The 19,583-nt window shown below is 55.5% G+C and overlaps 1 protein-coding gene and 1 pseudogene across 4 annotated transcripts in view; both read left to right on the top strand.

Annotated features, from left to right (window-relative positions):
• Positions 1-18,617, top strand: part of TMEM184B (transmembrane protein 184B) — a 55,886-nt gene extending 37,269 nt beyond the window's left edge. For 2 of the 4 annotated variants that reach the window (XM_008979089.5, XM_008979095.5), the window contains exons 4-10: positions 7,707-7,797; positions 8,290-8,365; positions 11,443-11,534; positions 12,720-12,889; positions 13,321-13,515; positions 15,324-15,344; positions 16,268-18,617. In XM_008979089.5, the coding sequence (XP_008977337.1) occupies positions 7,707-7,797; positions 8,290-8,365; positions 11,443-11,534; positions 12,720-12,889; positions 13,321-13,515; positions 15,324-15,344; positions 16,268-16,509 (887 nt within the window). In that variant the 3' untranslated portion in view covers positions 16,510-18,617. The remainder of the gene's footprint in view (positions 1-7,706; positions 7,798-8,289; positions 8,366-11,442; positions 11,535-12,719; positions 12,890-13,320; positions 13,516-15,323; positions 15,345-16,267) is intronic. The other 2 variants (XM_002743771.7, XM_035272602.3) reach the window with 1 other exon arrangement.
• LOC144578747 (uncharacterized) lies at positions 16,660-17,573 on the top strand (annotated as a pseudogene).
• Positions 18,618-19,583: the final 966 nt, after the last annotated feature.

Below are 19,583 nucleotides of genomic sequence, written 5' to 3'. Positions count from 1 at the left end.
CCTAGGAGTGTTTTTGTTTGTTATTATTATTTTTTTAAATCCTACCTTTGAGCTTTTCTGTTGAATGTTTTATTTCCTTTATCATGTTTTAAAATTTCACTAGCTATCTCCGTTCTTTTTCTTTGTGATACCTTGTTCTTGATACAGGACAGCAGATTGTCCTTTGGTCGCTGGGGATATTAATGCAGTTTGCTTCTGTTACCTACATTGTCTCTTTGTTGAGTTCCTTTCATCTGTTTGTTCGCTTTGGTCTTTGACCTTCTTGTTAGAAGCGCTTCTCAAATATCAGTGTCCTTGGCTATTTTTTATATTTAAGAATGGGGCTGAAAATACCAGCAACTCAGGAGGCCGAGGCGGGAGGATGGCTTAAAACCAGGAATTTGAGGCTGCAATGAGCCAAGATCGTGCCACCGCACTCCAGCCTGGGCTACAGATCAAGGCTTCATCTCTCCTACCCCAGAAAATAAAAATTGCTGGGCCTTCTGATTGCGTGATGGAGCATGGGGTGTTTCCTTGGCCATTTGTATGCAGTACGGGGGCAGGTACCAAGTGAAGGCTTTTTAAATTCTGGGACCTGTTTCTATAGAGAATAATTTCTCATCTCCTGCCTCAAAGCACTGAACAGGCTGAGTGATGATGCAGAGTGGCAGAGACATGAGAAGACCTCTCACCCTTCGTATTCGGGCTGTCTTTGGGTTTTCTGCAAGTTATCCCATTAGCACCCTCAGCTGGACCACGTTCTGAGGATAGAGCTGTCTCAGCCTCTATTGAAAGTTATGATCAGGCTGGGCATGGTGGCTCACGCCCGTTATTCCAACACCTGGGGAGGCTGAGGCGGGCGGATCATGAGTCAGGAGTTCGAGACCAGCCTGACTAACATGGTGAAACCCTGTCTCTACTAAAAATACAAAAAATTAGCTGGGTGTGGTGGTGCATGCCTGTAATCTCAGCTACTCGGGAGGCTGAGGCAGGAGAATTGCTTGAACCTGGGAGGCGGAGGTTGTGGTAAGCTGAGATTGTGCCATTGCACTCTAGCCTGGGCAACAAGAGTGAGACTCCATCTCAAAAAAAAAAAAAAAAAAGAAAGTAAGTTATAATCCAGTGGCTCCACGTGGAGACTTTTAACCAGCTTCTGCATTCTGCATCTGCACCCTCAACCACAGCCACCGGAGCTGCCTGGCACATTCGGTGCTGAGGTTTCCTAGGGCTCTGGCCCCCCTCCCACCCCCTAAGCATCCGCCACTCGGTGACCATGTAACGGTGACCATGTAGCCTTCAGAGCTTTGTTGATGTCACTTGGTTGTTGCTATTCCTCTTGTCCTTGTAGGTTTGCTCCCCACCCCACCCTCATTCCTTCTCATTTCAGTGGCATTAGGAGGGTAGGGAGGGAGGTAGTGGAGTTAAGTGTATGTTCAGCCTGTGAACCTGTGACTGGTGGTTCCTGTTCTCCAGAGACAGGGCTGAGTCTTGAAAGAGGGCTTGGTGCTGCGTACCGTCTGTGAGGGCTATAATTCACATAGTGCTGGTGTGTGTCACCAGAGGGTGTACGGGGGCAGGCAGATGGGGCAGCATGTAGTGTTTGATCGTGGGGTTTGGGGGTGGGCCGTAAAGACAACACTGAGACAGTCCTGGGGAGTTCTGTGATCAGAGGTGTGGGGTTTGGGGTTCAGAGGCAGGAGACATGGTGTCCATACGTCGCTTTACATAGTTGCTGTTTGTTAGGAATGTTTGCATGGCATTTCGCAGTTTTACCACATGTTTTTCATCACTGTTAGCTCATTCTCACCTCCCTACTACCTGGCAGCATATATATATTACCAGCCCCATTTACATATGTGAAAAAAATTAGAATAGGCTCTGAAACTTGTCCAGAGTTACCCAAATAGTAATGGCCAAAGGCCAGACTCGTACCGGGGTCACTGAATCCTGGGGCTCTGTGCCAGCATGGTAAAGGAGAGCACAGGACAAGCCTCTTCCCTGGAAAGGTGTGAACTCCTGTCAGGGAAAGAGATTTTAATGTGTGAAAGCAACAGAGAATGATGCTTCATTCACTGTCCTACCGGGGTGAGCATAGCCGAGAGCCACAGATGCAGGGCCACACGAGAGCCAAAGGCCAGTTTGCTGCCAGAAGGACTCCCTGGCTGGCCCTGGCACTGGCTGGCGGTGGCCCTTAGAGATAGAGCCAAGGATTGTAAGAGCTCAATAGTGGCCGGGCACAGCGGCTCACGCCTATAATCCCAGCACTTTGGGAGGCCAAGGCGGGCAGATCATGAGGTCAAGAGATCGAGACCATCCTGGCCAACATGGTGAAACCCCGTCTCTACTAAAAATACAAAAATTACAGGCGGGTGGTGTGCGCTTGTAGTCCCAGCTACTCGGAAGGCTGAGGCAGGAGGATCACTTGAACCCAGGAGGCAGAGATTGCATCAAGCTGAGATCGCACCACTGCACTCCAGCCTGGCGACAGAGCAAGACTCTATCTCAAAAGAAAAAAAAAAGAGGTTGATAGATCCGAGTGCAGAAAGACGTTCAGAAGAAGCCAGTAGAATAGGGGTCAGGGGTCAGAAACAGCATTCAGGGTGGTGAGAAGCAGAAAGAAGCAGGATTAGCAGAGGACAAAAAAGCCACGAGGGAGGAGGAGAGGAGCCACTTGGCCCAGCTAGACCCTGGGGTCACTTGTGCTATGCAGACCCTGCCCCCTTAGTTGCAACACACTGCGCCCATTCCTGTCCAGGATGATCACCCATCACTAAAAAGGGGCAGAAGAATGTTCTGAGGCCCCTATTTTCTTTTCTTTTTGTTTTTAAATTTAAACTTTTATAAAAATTTCAACAAGCTAGGCCCCTGTTTTCTGAGCAGAGAAAATTTCAGTCCAAAGTGGGCAAAATTAACTTTTCCAGGCTCACCCACCAGTTACTGGGAATAGAATGCCCCCAGTCTTTCTAAGTAACCAATGTTTCTCTGCAGCAGAGGGAAGGGGTATGAGGCCAGCTTTAGGTGCTGAAGGTGTGCACGGGAGGTGAGCGTAGAATGGCCCAGTGTGCCCAGGGTCCTCACAGTAGGTGCACAGCAAGTGTGTATTGAAGTTATAGCGAGTTATATATATGTCTGCCTCCTCACCCTGGGAGCTGCAGGCAGAAACGTGGGAGGGCAAGTACTGAGTCTTCTCAAAGCCCAGGGGCTCTTGGGGTAAAGGTCTTAAGTGCTCCATGCCTGAATTTCCTTTTCCATAAGCGGGGATAGTTCCTTCCCCGTGGGGGGATGGTGGTGGCAGGTGGTGGGGGAGGTGTGAATGTGCAGAGCCTTACAACTCTAGGGTCCTGTAGCAGTTACAAGGTCACAGGGCCACTGAGAGGCTGGGTGGGGAGCAGTCTCTTGGACCATAGCTTCCTACTCAGGCTCAAGGAGCTGCCGATGAGGAAGGAAAGCCATTCAAAAGAAGCCAGTAGAGGAAAAGCCAGAAGCAGCATTTGGGGTGGCGAGAAACAGGAATAAACAGGATCTGAAAGGACAGGAAAGCCACGAGGGAGAAGCCCAGAGCCTCGGGTTTGGAAGGGACCCTTTGAGAAAGTCTGCAGAGGGGTTGCCCGGCCTGATTGCTTCTGCTGGCAGCAGCCTCACACCTTCCATCTCTGGACTCTGTCCATTAGAAGTGGTTTTTTCAGGCCAGCTGCGGTGTCTCACACCTGTACTTCCAGCACTTTGGGAGGCTGAGACCAGTGGATGACTTGAGCCTAGGAGTTCAACGCCAGCCTGGGCCACGTGGTGAAACCCTGTCTCTAAAAAAAAATACACACACACAGAAAAATTGTCCAGGCATGGTGGCACATGCCTGTAGTCCCAGCTTCTCAGGAGGCTGAGGTCAGAGGGTCGATTGAGCCTGGGAGGTCAAGACTGCAGTGAGCTGTGAGCGCATAAGTGTAGTCTGGGCAACAGAGTGAGACCCTGCCTCAAAACAATAAGGGAAATAGTTTCTTATATTGAGCTGAAGTCCTGGGCTCTGCCCCTGGGACCGTGTGGGTCCTGTCTGACCCTGGGAACAAGGTGCCTGTCATGTCTATGAAGACAGTGACCCCTGATGTCTTCTCGTCCCCAGCACTGTCCTTGTTTTGTGTTCATCCTGGTGCTTCTCTCCTGATGGTGTGCATTTGTCTCTAGTTGAAGATTTGGCATCTAGAATGGAGCAGAAAGCTCCATGTGGGGTGGGCGAGTTCAACCTACTCTCATTCCAGTGCTGGTGGAGCTCCTCTCAGAGACTGGCCCCAAGGCCATCAGCTTTCCAGTCTCCAAGATGAAACCCTCCAGAGAAGCCACAGCCTGATTCTCCAGGCCAGGAGAGAGGCCCTCTGGTTCCTCACGCTGGTTGCTGCTCTCTGGACTTGGCCTGAGGGCCCTTTGGTCATTTATGAGTCCCCAGCACTTAGCACAGAGCCTGGCACACCAGCTGTGGTGGATAGTTAGGGAGGTTAGAGTCATCCTGTGTCTCCGAGGCCTCTCCAGGGGTCTGGTACTGGAGCTGTGGTAGGAGGGGCGGTGGGCAGTGAGCTTGCTGGCTAAGCACCTTCCTCCAGCCCCATCTCAACCTCTCCACTCTTCTTACATCCAGGGCACACGTCTTTGTGTTTGTTTCCAGGGAGTGTGTTGAGTTTTCCATTTTAAACACCTTTGCTGGGATGTTGGAGGTGGTGTTTCACATGGCTTTGTACTTTCTAGGAGGGTGACTGATGTGTCCAGATGGTCAGTGGGCCTGAGTTTGGCTGGTTGCATCACGTCTGAGGAGATTCTGTCTCATCTTCTCTGAGTATTAGGGAGTCCATTATCGACTCACTAATGATTCTTGAAAGGGAACTGTCAGCAAATTGGTATTTTACAGACTGGCTGGCCCCAGAGCACCTGCAAAAGGTCAAGAATCTTGAACTAAGAGAGACGATGACATTTGATGATTCTGATCAGTTGTGTGCAGAGCTGGTTATGGATGGAACTTGGCCACGTAATTCAGAAGCATACTGACTGCTGACATGTGTTTTGATGCAGGAAAGGACATGAGCCTGGGCGCCAGGCCTTTCTTGGGAGTGGCCTGCAGGGATTGCCTTGCCTGGGAAGGAGCTTTTGGGTCTGCAGGCAGTAGATAGACAGTAATGGTCGTGGCAGCCCACACCCAGTGCAGCGAGCCTGGACATGCTTCTAAGCACCTTCATGCTCATACCCCACAGCCACCTGCGAAGTTGGTGTTCCTGTGATCCCCTTTGATAGATGAGGAAACTGAACCCAAAGAGGCTCACGCACATCATGTACCTCTGGTGAATGTGTGTGAAGGGTGAAGGGACAGTCACAACAAGGCTTGGTCAGTGTTGGGGGATATATACACGTGGAGATGGGAGCTCCACCTGGAGCCACCATGGAGCTCGTAATGGATCAGGGCAACCGTGAGTGGTGTGAGGTGCCGCAAATGCGTTCCTTTCCAAATTGCTGAAGGCCAACTTTGCCAAAAATCCTCACCAGGGCTTTCCATGCTCCAGTTCAGTCAGTGAAACATTTGTGGTGTGCCCTGGGTATGCCATGAGTGGCACTTGTGTCCTGAGAAAGGAGAGGGAGGGAGACAAGTTGTCATTATGACACAGGATGGGAAGAACTAGGAAGTGTCTGCAAATCAGGTTCCGTGGGTAGGAGGCACTCGCCCCCACGATGGTCACTACCTCTTACACTGGGTGCCGTCCCAGCTGGGGTTGATGGATCCTGGGAGTACAGCAGGAAGGGTGCTGTGGCCTGTGGGATCTGGGAGTGCGGCAGCACTGAGGGGTGGGGACCCTGCTCTGGGGAAGAGTGCAGCATTAGTGCTGCTCAGGAGTGATGGGAGCACGGGCAGGGACCAGGTCACCCATTGAAAGACCAAGTGCCAAGCTGGACGGTACCAGTGAGCCTTAGAGGACTCTATGCTGCAGGGGCTGGCAGGATCAGATGAGAAGGAGCCCTCTGGCTGCAGGGCTGCCATGGCTGCCCTACAGGAGGTCACCCTACTGCTGCCAGACCCAGTGCAGACACCAGATCGACATAGCACATTATACCCAGAACTCCCAGGCTCAAGCCGTCCTCCTGCCTCAGCCTCCGGAGTAGCTGGGATCACAGGAACCTGTTCCCCTGACCCTGTTCTGCCCTCCCCTTGGCCTTGTGCCTTTTCTGGATGCCCATCCTCATTCCCATGTCCTCACCCTGGGTCTTCCTCCTGTGCTGTTTCCTTTTGGATGCCCTCTTGCTATGCCCCTCTTCCTCCTCCTCTCTGCACTCTCTCCTCTCCCTCCTGGCATATCCATTGGCCTCTAGCACCCTGTAGGCAGCAGCCTTTGTTTTGCTGACCCAGCAGAAACCCCCTGACCAGAAGACCTGTTACAGCACGTTGCTGTATTTATAGCCTCAACATTTACAGCAGACTTGCTGTGCCATCACTCCCTGTGGCAAATTTTGGGTCTTTGTGGCGATGAGCTGAGTCCCAGTTTAGGATGAGCAGCCCAAGCTTCCCAAGGCATTTGCAGTGTTCTGCGCACTCCTATGTGCTTTGTTGTAGCTCCTAGTGCTGTGCATATTCCAGATACTGCTACAGGTTGTTGACTGGATGAAGCTTCTGCTCTCTCATTCCTACTTGGAATTTCTCCCGAGATTTTGTAGACTGTTTTGTTGTTATCTTATAAAGTTGTGATTTCTAATACACAAGTATGTAAGACAAACATTTACATCAGAGATGAGGTCTCGCTCTGTTGCCCAGGCTGGAGTGCAGTGGCTATTCAGAGGTTCGATCCCAATCTGGAGTTTTCACTTGCTCTGTTTCCAACCTGGGCTGGTTCACCCCTCCTTGGGCAACCTGGTGACCCCCCACTCTCAGGAGGTCACCCTACTGCTGCCAGACCCAGTGCAGACACCAGATCCACATAGCACATTATACCCAGAACTCCCAGGCTCAAGCCCTCCTCCTGCCTCAGCCTCCGGAGTAGCTGGGACCACAGGCACGTGCCACTGCTCCCGGAAAAACTAATAAAGCCAATACCATTTCACCCCAGGGTCTGCACTGCCAGCCCTCCCAAACCTCCTGGGTGCCCACCCTTATCCCAGCCTCCTCCAGCCTCCCCACATAACCCTGAATTCATGGCAGCCCCTTCCTTGCCTCTCTTTATAGGGTTCCACCAGTGTCGGGGTGCATTCCTGGATAAGATAATTTAGGCGTGCCAGGTTTTGAACTTAGGAGTGGAAGATCAGCTGTGTTTGTTCCTTTTTTTTTTAAGATGGTGTCTCACTTGCTGCCCAGGCTGAAGTGCAGTGGTGCAATCTCCGCTCACTGCAACCTCCACCTCATGGGATCGAGCAGTTCTCCTGCCTTAGCCTGCCGAGTAGCTGGGATTACAGGCGGCTAATTTTTGTATTTTTAGTAGAGACGGGGTTTCACCATTTTGGCCAGGCTGGTCTTGAACTCTTGACCTCGTGATCCACCCACCTTGGCCTCCCAAAGTGCTGGGATTACAGGCATGAGCCACCATGACCGGCATTGCTGTGTGTGTTCTTGACAGGCTTCTTTTACTCAACCCTATGTCCCCCAGGCTCCTCCCTGTTGCCACGTGCAGCTGTGGCTCTTTCACCTCCATTGCTGTTTAGAATCCCGGCATCTGTGGACCCATTCTGCTGATTTGACTGGTTTCCCCTGGACACTCTTTTTGCAGCCTTGGTCATCTATAATTTCCTGAGCCTGTGCTATGAGTACCTAGGAGGAGAAAGTGCCATCATGTCAGAGATCAGAGGAAAACCCATTGAGTGAGTATGGAGTCTCCCAGGGGCCCTCAACCACCCCGTTTCCTGGGCCTGGTGTACCCTGAGTTGTCCTGGCACCAGCTGGACACAGGCCAGCTCTGCCCATGACCTTGACATGCTGTGCCTTGCCACATTTCCTGAGCAGCGCCATTCTTTTGGGCTCTCAGGAGGGCCCTAGCGGCTCGTTCTCTTGCTCTCTTCCTGTCTCAGTCTTAGCGCTTTCCTGTTTGTCTCTTCCCCCTGCAGTTTTGACATTCAGAGCTCTCCAAGTTGGTTTGTCACCCCAGGGCCAGAGCAGCCGTGTCCCTCTGCCTACGACATGTGCAGGTGCTCTGCCATGCCTCTTCCTGTGCTTGGCCTTGGGCTCAAAGGCTGCCCGGGATCTGTGCCCCAGCTCAGCTGGATGTGTGGGAGGGCGGCCTTTCCCACCTCACCGTTCCCAAGTCCCTGTTCTTCACTCACCGCCATCTCCTCTCCTGTGCTTGTCTCTTCCAGGTCCAGCTGTGTGTATGGCACCTGCTGCCTCTGGGGAAAGACTTATTCTATCGGATTTCTGCGTTTCTGCAAACAGGTGTGTGTCCCCAGCAGCTGCCTAGGTCAAGAGGAGCAGGGTGGGGACTGGGAGGCCCTACTGTGGGCTGCCCTTGGCCCCACCTCTGGAGGTCCCTTTTCCTATGAGGCACCCCAGGCCCCCAGTACCCACCCCCCAAGCTATTAGGAAAGCACCACATTAGAAGGGTATGCTTGGAGGGGCAACAGCTGGCATCCTGGGAGTGTCTGGTGTACTTTGGGCAGGAGCTGATCCTAGACCCTTGCTCATGTGACCAAGTCTTGGTGTGTGTGAGAATCAGAAGTGCACAGGGATTCTAGATTCTCTGTCTGAAAACTTCTCATCAGCTGCAGCTAGGGGGCAGGAGGGTTTTTGCATTAAAGACACACAACAGAACAGGCCTGTGCCCTGTCTCCTGTCTCTCCCTGCATTTCCTGGTTGGCAGTCCAGCCGCTCTAGCTTCCTGGGCTGCCCTCCCTGTGGTCTAAAGTAGCCTGGGTGGGGGCAGTGTGGTCGGTCGCCGAGTGTGTAGGCCTAGGCGTCTGACCATCTGAGCCTGATTCCTAGCTTCTCCTCTGACTGTGTGACCTTGGATAATTGGCTTACCCTTTCTGAGCTTTTGTTTCCTCCTCTGTAAAATGAGTGTGATGACGCTCCTCCCAAGAGATGGTTGTGAGAATCAGGTGAGGTGATGGATGTAGCGCATTCAGCCTGGTGTGGTGGAGGCAGAGTCTGAGGGGCTCACCCACCCTTCGTGACCTTGTGTTAGTCTTCTCTGGGGCTCTGCAGGGGCTCTGTCATGCCAGCCCCTCCAGCTTCGCCAAGAGTAGTCACAAAAGGACAGGAAACCCACAGCCAAGTCACTGTGGCCCTGGAGGGCAGAGCCTGCTGCTCCCTTCCGTGCACGGCCCAGGCCACAGGGCGGGCACACCCACAAAGCCTCTACTGGCACATGCCAAGTCTCCAGTTCTGCTTCCAGACCTTCTCCGCTAGCATGTTCCTAAATTCAGAATCTCACCACTGGACCTGCAGGGAAATAGTTAAAACTATCCTGGGTTCAGGGTGGGGCATGGAGAGCCCTTGTTTACCAGTTGGTGCAGCCACCCAGGTTCCGGCCAGCTGTGACTCACTGCCTTGTTTGATGATTGCATTGTCTACAAAGTTTTGCTTTCATGATTGCTAGCTAGTGTGGCCTTGTTAGAAATGATTCCCCAGCCCTGTGGGCTCAGATGTTCTGCCGTTGTACCTGGAGGTGGCAGGGAGAGGTAGAAGAAGAAAGAGAACAAAAGAGGCCGAGAGAACACACCCCACAGCTTTGTCCTGGGAGCACAGAGACAAGCCTCCGACTCCTCAGGGCCAGCACTCAATATCCAAATCTGGAGAGATTCCTACTTTAAGTAGAGATTCCCAGATCAAGTACCCCTACCCCAGCCCGCAGGAGAAGGTCTGGAATGGAGCCCTGGAACATGGCATGTGTCTAAAGCTCCCCTGGCGGTTCTGATGTCCAGCCCCGCCTGGAAACTGCTGACCGGTCCAGGGTGTGGTCAGGCGATGATTCCGGGGCCTGCTGGCCTGGGCTCTGCTTCTGCTTCTCTGTGCCTCAGTTTCATCATCTGTACCCTAGGGATAATGATAGCACCCATGTCAGGGGGCTGTCGTGAGTACCAGGTGAGCTGACCCAGGGAAGCACCAGCTTGTTGCCAGGCTCGTAACAAACTGCTGCTCTTCCCAGAGTGTACCAGCCCCACTTCCTCTAGGCGGGATGACAGGGCTAGGGATGTTCTGTGGGGCTTTCTGAGAGTGGGACTACACGTCTGCCTCATCACACATGCCTCTCCGTGTGACAGCTCCATGTGTGGGCTGTGTGGGGCTCCCGTTCAAGCTCTGCTCAGATCCCTGGTTGGGGCAGAAGCTGCAGGTTCCACAGGCTGAGGTTTCTGCTCCAGGCTCCTCGTCCTCTTTGCAGCTACACTAGCTGAGCCTCGGACTAGATTTAACCACCTGCTAGCTCCTCAGAAGGGGCCTTAGGGCTTAGATTTATTTGCTTTCAAGGTAAAGCTGATACTAGTGATGTTATGGGCACTATGGGTATCCCCTAAGTTTACTGGGGCCTCTGTAGGGAATCGGGAAAAGCTGGCTAAAGATTTCTTTCATTGGCTCAGCCAGCTAGTAGGTGGCGTTAATGCCTGCACAGAGATGGGAGACTCCCAAGAAGACTGTGCTTTCTGGCTCTGCCATCTCTGAAGCAGTGGCCCTGTGGTGTGGGGAGTGACTATGTCCTTTTCACCAGGAAGTCTGTGCTCGGAGGCCAAGTGACTGCCCAAACTGTCCCTGGAATTCAAACTCAGATTTCCAGGCTCTGGAGTCCACATGCGCTGGGCTCCTGCAGGTCACACTGCTCACCATAAACCCTGGACCCGGGCCCAGAGAGTGGTGCCAGGAACCAGACAGGGTGGACATGAAGGACGGGAGGAGGCCCTCACCCATGCCTGCTGCCCGGAGGCTGGTTCCTTGAGCAGGGTCCTGGCCTTGCCCTGGGCACCAGGGTCTCTAGGACTTGGCCCTGCCCATCTCCTCGGCACCCTCTCTAGTGTGCAGCCCCTTGCCCTTGTCCACCCTCTGCCTCTGGAGCCTCTTGTCTTCAGCACCCTTCTGATGGTCCTGGCTGGAAAAGCTTCCTTGTGTGCGTCTCCTGTCCCCTGCCTCCATCATGCCCTGCTGCACTGTTCCTTCCTTCCTCCACATGCTCATCTTCTCACACACGGCATTGTGCTACTGGCATCTCCTGTATGTTCTGCCCCCGCCCAGCGCAGATAGCAGTCCCCTGGGAGCAGGACATGGAGCCATCCTGTCTGTCCCCTCCATCTCTATCCTTCCATCCCCTCCATCCCTGTCCCTCAATCCCTCCGTCCCTCTGTCCCTCAATCCCTCCGTCCCTCCATCCTCTCTGTCCCCTTCATCCCCTCTGTCCCTCCATCCCTCTGTTCCCTCAGTCCCCTCTGTCCCTGCATCCAGCAGAGTTCCAGCTGCCAGGGGCAGGGCTTTCTTCTTGCCTTCTGCACTCCTCCTCCATACTTAACGTCCTTTTGCCCTGACAGGCCACCTTGCAGTTCTGTGTGGTGAAGCCACTCATGGCGGTCAGCACGGTGGTCCTCCAGGCCTTCGGCAAGTACCGGGATGGGGACTTTGAGTAAGCAGCGGGTGCTCCCCGGGGTGTGTGGGAGGAGTGTTGGCACAGGCTAATGTCTTGGCTCAGAGAAGGGGGTGGTCAGAGTAGCTGCACAGCCATGACCTTCCTGGGTGCTTGGTGCTCATGCTCCCGCACTCCCAGCCTGGCAGTGGATACCCTTGCCCTTGGGCCCACTGCTGGCCCAGAAGTAAGCCATTGGCAGTAGTCATATTCACGTCCAGGCCACAGAGTGGTGCCACAAAGGGATGGGCCACAAAGGGACAGTGACCACTGCTGAGGCAGGGAGCAAGAGGGTCAGAGCCCAAGAGGTCGGCTCAAGTCCACAGGCACAAAGCCCCTGCTGTGAAAATTGTCCACATGCATTTCATCCTGGGCTTAGTGGAAGTGACCATGTGGCTGGGCATGGTGCCTTTCGCCTGTAATCCCAGCACTTCAGGGGACCAACCTGGGTGGATCATCTGAGGTCAGGAATTCAAGACCAGCCTGGCCAACATGGTGAAACCCCATCTCTACTAAATATACAAAAAATTAGCCAGGTGGGTGGCAGGTGCCTATGATCCCAGCTACTCGGGAGGCTGAGGCAGGAGAGTAGCTTGAACCCAGGAACCCAGGAGGCAGAGATTGCAGTGAGCTGAGATTACACCGTTGCACTCCAGCCTGGGTGATAAGAGCAAGACCTCATCTCTCAAAAAAAAAAAAAAAAAAGACCCTGTGTCTAGCCCTGTGCTTTTAAGCACTTGGCACACACTGTGTGTGTACTGCATGGCAGCCATGCCAGGGCAGGTGAGCAAAGTCAGGTCAGGGGGGATGCAGCCAACCAAGTGAAAAGGCAGCAGAGCTGAGCAGTGTCACCTACTTTGACACCTGTTATATCTATATGACTGTCAGGCCTCCCGCTCGGCCCTGGCTTCCACACTGGTGTCCGGCAATAGGAGTGTGGGCACTAGGGCTTAGACAAGTCCATGGGCCACACAGAGGCAGCAGAGCTGGCCTGGCCTGCAGGCACACCCCGTACACCCCCACCCCGCCTTTCGCTTTGATCACCCCCTCTGACCCCTTCAGTGACTCCGTGAGCTCTGCTGGAGGTATGGGACTAGTACCATGGGGATGGTGTGCGGTGCAGTCGAGGAGAGCCCCTTCCCTCCAAGGGTCTGTCCCAGCCAGAAAATGCTCCCTGTCCCACAGCGTCACCAGTGGCTACCTCTACGTGACCATCATCTACAACATCTCTGTCAGCCTGGCCCTCTATGCCCTCTTCCTCTTCTACTTCGCCACCCGGGAGCTGCTCAGCCCCTACAGCCCCGTCCTCAAGTTCTTCATGGTCAAGTCCGTCATCTTTCTCTCCTTCTGGCAAGGTGAGCCTCCCAGTGCCTCGAGGCTGCCTGTGCCACCCTGTCCTCTGTGCTTCCTGCTGCCCTTTCTCCTCATGGTCCCTGGTGCCCGTGGGGCCTGTTCAGAGGGGCCTCAGCCCACTGGGCACTTGCTGGGGGTGAAATCTGAGCCCTCGAGGGCCTTTCCCAGGGCTAGGGGGAGCTTTGGCGGGGCCACTACATGGAAGGGAGGACCCAGGGGACCCTGTGTAATCGCTGACATCTCAGTTTCAGTGGCCGGCAACGAGCTGGGAGAGTGGGGTTTCTGGAGGCTATGGCCTTGTGTCGCCACCCCTGCCCTACAGGAGCAGCTGTGGCCCTGCATCCATCCTCACTGGGGTGTGTGGGCAGCTGGGTGGGGCATTGTGGAAGAAAGGGGCCAGTCTGGGTCCAGACACCCATGCTTCCTCATCCAGGCATGCTCCTGGCCATCCTGGAGAAGTGTGGGGCCATCCCCAAAATCCACTCGGCCCGTGTGTCGGTGGGTGAGGGCACCGTGGCTGCCGGCTACCAAGACTTCATCATCTGTGTGGAGATGTTCTTTGCGGCCCTGGCCCTGCGGCATGCCTTCACCTACAAGGTCTATGCTGACAAGAGGCTGGATGCACAAGGTACAAGCCAGGGTCTTGGGAGACCCCCCATGGGGAGGAGCAGGGAGCGGAGCCTCAAAGCACCCCAGGGTCCTCCCACCTCCAAGCATCCTGTGGGTGTGGCTGGGTCAGGACAGGGGATCCTTACTCTATAGGCAGGAATGGGGCCATAGAGGTCGGGGAAGAGCAGGAGCCACCAGCATTACCAATTCGATCCTGGATGCTCAGGCAACCTGCCTCCTCCAGCAGGTCCAAGTGTGGAGACTGAGGGATGATACAGAGACAGTAATGAATAGACAGATCCCTCTGGCTTCTGATACCCCGCACTGTGCGTGCGCACCATCTTGTCCTGTAATTCCCTCATCTCTGAACACTTTTTTGTAAAAAAGATTACGTCTAAGAAACAGTCAGTTGGTAGTAGGTTTAACAGCTTTCCTTTACACCTGCGAGTCTCCCTCCTTGCTAGAACAGCGGTAAGGAGCCCCAGTTGTGCTGGAAAATGCCCTGGAGAGCTTTTGAAAGTGCTGATACCCAGCCCCACCCTGGGAGAGTCTGTTGTAATGGGTCTGGGCTGGCAGGCTGGGTGTGCTGTGAGAGCTCTGTGCTTTAAGCACTCCCAGGATGATGAGAATACGCTGCTGCCAGGATGCAGTGGGCCAGAGAGCTGCCTGTGGCTGCCGGGCAGAGGGACTTATCCTTGGAGGATGAGGAAGAGGAGGCTGGGAATGCTTAAGACTGACCGAGCCAGTGAGGGGGCAAGGGGGACTGGGGAGAGGGGAGCTTCCTTCCCTGACACATCCACCCAGAAGCCTTTCTGCTGCCAGCTGTTTGCCCAAGTGGCTGGAGGCAAGAAACCCACTTCCCCAAGACCTACCTGCAGGCCCCACACAGGCCCCATGGTGGGTGGTGTGTACGGTAGAAATGTCTGCCTGAAGCAGGGCTCCGTGGTCCACTTCCTGCCCCGCTTCTTCTGCCTTCCCTGGTTGGGGAAGACCTACCCTGTGACCAAAGAGGAGGTGCACAAAGGCCAGGGCCTGCCAGCTGATGGCCCAGGTGGAAGGATGTAGCAAACACCCACCAGCCTTGAGGGCAATGTACCCTTGGACCTGGTCTGGCATACCCTGTGCCCATGGGGCCATCATCCTTGGGCCCGGGGCCACCCCAAGGAGCAAGGGGCCATGGCAGAGAACCATTCCTGCACTGCTGGGGCTCAGAAGAGGGTCTCTGCTGCCCCGCCTGAGCTGTCCCTCCACACACCATCTCCCAGCCACACCTGTGCCCTGGCAGGGAAGCTGTTCTCCCTCTCCTGCCTCCCTGTTGCTCCTGGGCCCCCTGCTGCCCTCTAACCCGGCCCAGACCCTCAGCCCTCAGGATAGGCTTGGGTGCAGAGCTGGCTCAGTTGTGCCGTTAGCACAAGTAACCCTCCCTCCAAGCCTCCATGTCCTGATCTGGGAACTGTTGTGAGGTTTGTAAAGTGTGGGGTGTGGATTTGGCCCCAGGCTAGCCTGGGAAGAAGTGGGGATGGGATGTCCGGATCTAGACGTGGAGGCAGAACTCAGCCACCAAGCGGATGTTTCCTCTTGGCGTGAACACCAGGGGAGGAGTCATCCCTAGGTAGATATCCCCCCCGCCAGGCCCCAGGAGGCACCGGGATCTTCCTGGGTGCCCTGAGGCATCTGGGGGGCGGGGACAGGGTGTGTGGTGTGTCGTGCTGGTGGGTCTTGGTGGTGGGCACATGTTCACTCAGCTGTCTCTTGTCTTCTCTATTTCTTTGGCTTCTCTCCCTGTCCCCCTTGCCCTGCTTTTGCCCGGGGTTTGGCCGCGGGCAGTGCCAACGTACGGCCCTTACGGTAGGTCCTGCTCTTGGTCTGCATGTCTGCCCTGCATGTCAGTTCTGGTCACTGTCACTGGCTTGCCTCTCTCTGTAGCTCTTTCTCTGTGTCCTCCTCTCCACCAGCACCCCTGGGTGGGAGGGCCCAGGGCCACCCTCTGTAGAGCTTGCCTGCTTCCGTCCTGGTCTCTCTTGCTGGAACATGCCCTGCCCTATTCTGGGGGCACCGTGCTGGTTCACAGGGTATAGGGGCATTTCACAGTGTTTCCAAGGGCTCACAAGCTGAGTCAGGAATCCTGGGTTCCAAAGTTGGGCTCATCCCTTACATCTAGGTTTTGCGGCCTGGACCACTTTTCCCATCAGAGCCCGTGGGACAGGGAAGATGCATGAGAGATGAGGAGGAAACCCTCTTAGAGGGAGCCAGTGAGTCGCATCTGCTCCCCTGGGGGTGCTGGCCAGCCTAGTCCTGATAGGGCCAGCCCCTGACCCACTCCCCAGAGTGGAGGGAGCACAGCACTGCGCAAGTGGAGGGGGATGCGCCTGGCACCTGTGGAACTGGGCCCTAGGCCCTCTGGCCCCACATGCTCTGACTTGTTGGTGCTGAGCCTGCCCTGGCCTCTCTGGGGCATTCCAGGCTCACTGCCCACAGCTTGCCAGTCTCCTGCCTGGGTCCCTGCCCCTAGCCTAGCCGGCCCAGCTCCCAGTGGGGGTTTATGTCTGCTCCTCTTCACATCTGAGTCCCCCTGGGGGCTCCTCAGCCGAAGGAGTCTGGTTTTTCCCTGCCCCTTCTCATATCCTGGACCCCATTCTCCATCCCAGAAGGGGTGAAGACCACAGCTTTGGGTTAGGGGGTTCTATCCCAGGATCCCGGGCAGGGGCTGAGCCACCTCCCTCTCACCGCCCCAGCCTCCTCACCTACCCCTCCCACCTCCTGCCCGGCAGGCCGCTGCGCCCCCATGAAGAGCATCTCCAGCAGCCTCAAGGAGACCATGAACCCGCACGACATTGTGCAGGATGCCATCCACAACTTCTCCCCTGCCTACCAGCAGTACACACAGCAGTCCACCCTGGAGCCCGGGCCCACCTGGCGTGGTGGTGCCCATGGCCTCTCCCGATCCCACAGCCTCAGTGGCACCCGAGACAACGAGAAGACTCTGCTGCTCAGCTCTGACGATGAGTTCTAGGTGCTGGCTGTGGTGGCGGAAGTGCTGGGCCGTAGCCACGGTCAGGCTGTGCCCCCCTCCAGCCTCACCACCAGGCCAGAAGGCAGTTGGCACGGCGCTCATACCGCCCTTTATTTATTGGACCAGAAACACACGTCACTTCCAGAGGAAATGGGGGACAGCCAGGCTCACCCACGGGCCTTCAGGAATATTTATACATGGCCTACCCTGCACTGCCCAGGCAAAGGCAGAGGACACTGGGAACAAGGCTCAGGTCCCTGCTGCTCATTCTGTGCTGGGGGCACGCTGGGACCAGCCACACCCAGGCCCCAATGCTTGTGTGTGGACCAGCAGCTGCAGCCTTCTAGCCCCTCCTTCCTGTAAGAGTCTCAGGCTGAGGTCGGCAAACCTTGGTCCCCCAACACCGTGCAATACTCTGTCTGCCCTGGGCTCTTCCCGCCTGCATCCCTTCCCATCCACCTTTCAGAGTCACTTCATCCCGGGCAGGAGCGGGATGTGGGCGCTCTGTGGTCCTCCCCTCCTGACCCAGGCCTCCCTGGCATGCTGCAAGGATCAGAGCCAGACACCAGGAGAAACAGGCCTCACCCAGGAAGGGCATTCAGGGGCTTCTGGGCACCGTTTCTATTGAAGCGGAGGCCCTTGGGTGTCCCCACTTGTCATTGCCACACCTCTGTCTGCCTCAGGCCCCTTCCCCCGGCCTACCAAGGACAGCCCACAGCCTGCACCACCGGCTCACTTAGGTCCTTGAGAGTTTTGGGCAGAGCCCTTGCTTCCTGGCTGCTCCAGAGGTCAGGGGCTCCGAGCCCTCCTTCCCAGGCTGATGCTGGGTTCTGGTCTCTCCCTGGGGCTTCTCCCTCTCGTTTCAGGGGAAAGATCTGAGTCTCCTCATTTCAGACCAGCTTCTGGAGGAAGGCAGTGCTGCAGAGAGGCCGGAAGGGGTGGTTGCACGGTGGGGAGCTGGGAGGTGGGGGGAGTGATCCCAGACTTCCCTCCAGGGCCCCCATCCACACAGGGCCTGGTGTTCTGCCCCATCTGGCCCCTGGCCCATCTCTTCTGTGCCTTAGTCACATATGAAAGCGCCCCTCCCTGGCTCCCTGTCTGTCCCACATGCTCCCTGGGGCTCCTAGTTCAGCTGTTAGCGCTCACCGGATCCTGCAGTGCTGGGCAGAACCCTCGGACAGGCCTCAAGAGTGGTCAGGACCACCAAGCCCCTCCTCTCCCCTCCACGCCTCTAGACCTGGGGCCTCCGGAGCCGGAGCCCCCAGCAAGCTGGGCTTATACCAGCTCCTGACTTAGGAAGAGCCTCCTGTCCTGGCGTTTAAAGCCCAGATTGTCCTTGGGTTTTGGCCACAGTCGCCTCGAGAAGGGTAGGGTGAGGGAGAAGGACCCTGCCCGTGTTCACTGGGGATTCTTCTGGTCCTTCCTGGAATTAACAGGCTCCCTTCCTGCCATCTGTGAGGAGAGTCAGAGCCCGGTCGTCTTCCTGGCCTCCTTCCTTCCCTCATGGCAGAGGCTTGCAATGTGGATGCCGGCCGCCAACTCTCCCCCTCCATCTGGGGGGCCCTGACTAGTTGGCCCCAAGCTGCCCGGGAGGGTGGGTGCAGACGCAGGCTGAGGAACAGCCCAGGCCCTGCCCCACCGTCCGCTCCCACCAAGCTGTCTCTCGATGCAGCTTCCCTTCTCCCTCCAGGCCAAAGTGCTGCTGACTCCCACTCCCTTGGTCTTCGCCTGCCCCAGCGTTGCTGTCCTCATGGAGGGTGGGGTGAGGAGAGCTTGGTCCCTGGGGACATGGGGATGGGCACACGTGCCCGACCGCTCCATTCCCTCCTTCCTAGGATGCATAACCTACCTTGTCTTTTTTTTTTTTAATTTTCTTTCCAGATAGAGTAGCTCTTTGTACATAAAAAATACTTGAAAAATTAATTGTATGATGTATGAGAAGACAGAGCCCCTAGTTTTGTATCTCGTTGTATGACTGCCATGAGGTCCACCAGAAAGCCACTCTATTTTGGTCTCTGTGACATTTTAAATACGTGACAGAAGTGAGCAAATAAAGTGCGGAAGAAATATATATATATATGAGATAATATATATTGTATTGAAATCTCTGCCTGTGGGTGAGGTTCTTCCTTCCCCCTCCCTGCCCCTGTCTAGGGTTTGGGGTGGGTGGAGTGGCTTTGGCCAGGGGCAGCTTAGGAAACCCTCGCCTTCCTGTGTGTAACCTCTAAGTGATGGGGGTTTGGATTGACAGGGACCAAGGTCAAGGCCCAGGCTCCCCTTGGACAAAGGGTCTCCCCAACCCCCAGCTAGCTGCCACCCCAGGATGGCTTGGCACAGGCGGATGATGCTCCTTTCCTGTTTGATCAATCAAGTCGATGGGGACCACACGCTGGCAGCCCTGCTCCTGCAGGCATCTCCCAGGATTTCCTGGGATTCCCCTTCCAGACGATCTTCCTGCCTCCCTGAGACTGTCCTCTGGCTGGGGAGCCTGGGGCAGGGGGCCGCTGGCCGTGGGCACAGTGCCTGGCCTCTCCAATACCGGTATCGCATGCCTTCTTGGGGCCTAGCCTGCTGCTGACGGGAGCATTCAGGAATGCAGCGTGGGTGGGGGAATTCCCATCAGCCTCCAAAGGGAGGTAAATAGCCGGAGTCCTCCCGCAGCTTCCTGCTGCCCTTCCCGAAGGCCTGAGCTCAGCATTTCAGGGTCACAGGCTTGGCAGGGAAAGCACCGAGCCCCAACCTGAGAAAGGGAGAAAGCCCCATAAATAAGGCTGACACTACGTGATTTGGCCCTTTCCTGGACTCAAATCCTGCACTTTCACCCAACCAGTCCCTAACCCCGCCGGCCCCATACCCAGCCACACAGTTGGCCTCACGTAGGTCTGTGCCACTGTAAATGTGTGTTCTGAGTGTTAAAACTTGCAGCCCCACAGGCCCCCAGGGTTTTTCATGCCTATGCCCCATAGCACCTTAGTTTTACAGATGGGTAAACTGAGGCTGTAAGAAACCAAGTAAGTACCAAAGATCCCACAGCTAAGTAAAGACACCTTTGCTGGGTGCGGTGGCTCACACCT

This window comes from Callithrix jacchus, chromosome 1 (assembly GCF_049354715.1).
Source record: "Callithrix jacchus isolate 240 chromosome 1, calJac240_pri, whole genome shotgun sequence".
Taxonomy (NCBI): Eukaryota; Metazoa; Chordata; class Mammalia; order Primates; family Cebidae; genus Callithrix; species Callithrix jacchus.
Note: the sequence above shows the minus strand (reverse complement) of the source record. Positions and strands in the feature narration are given on the sequence as shown.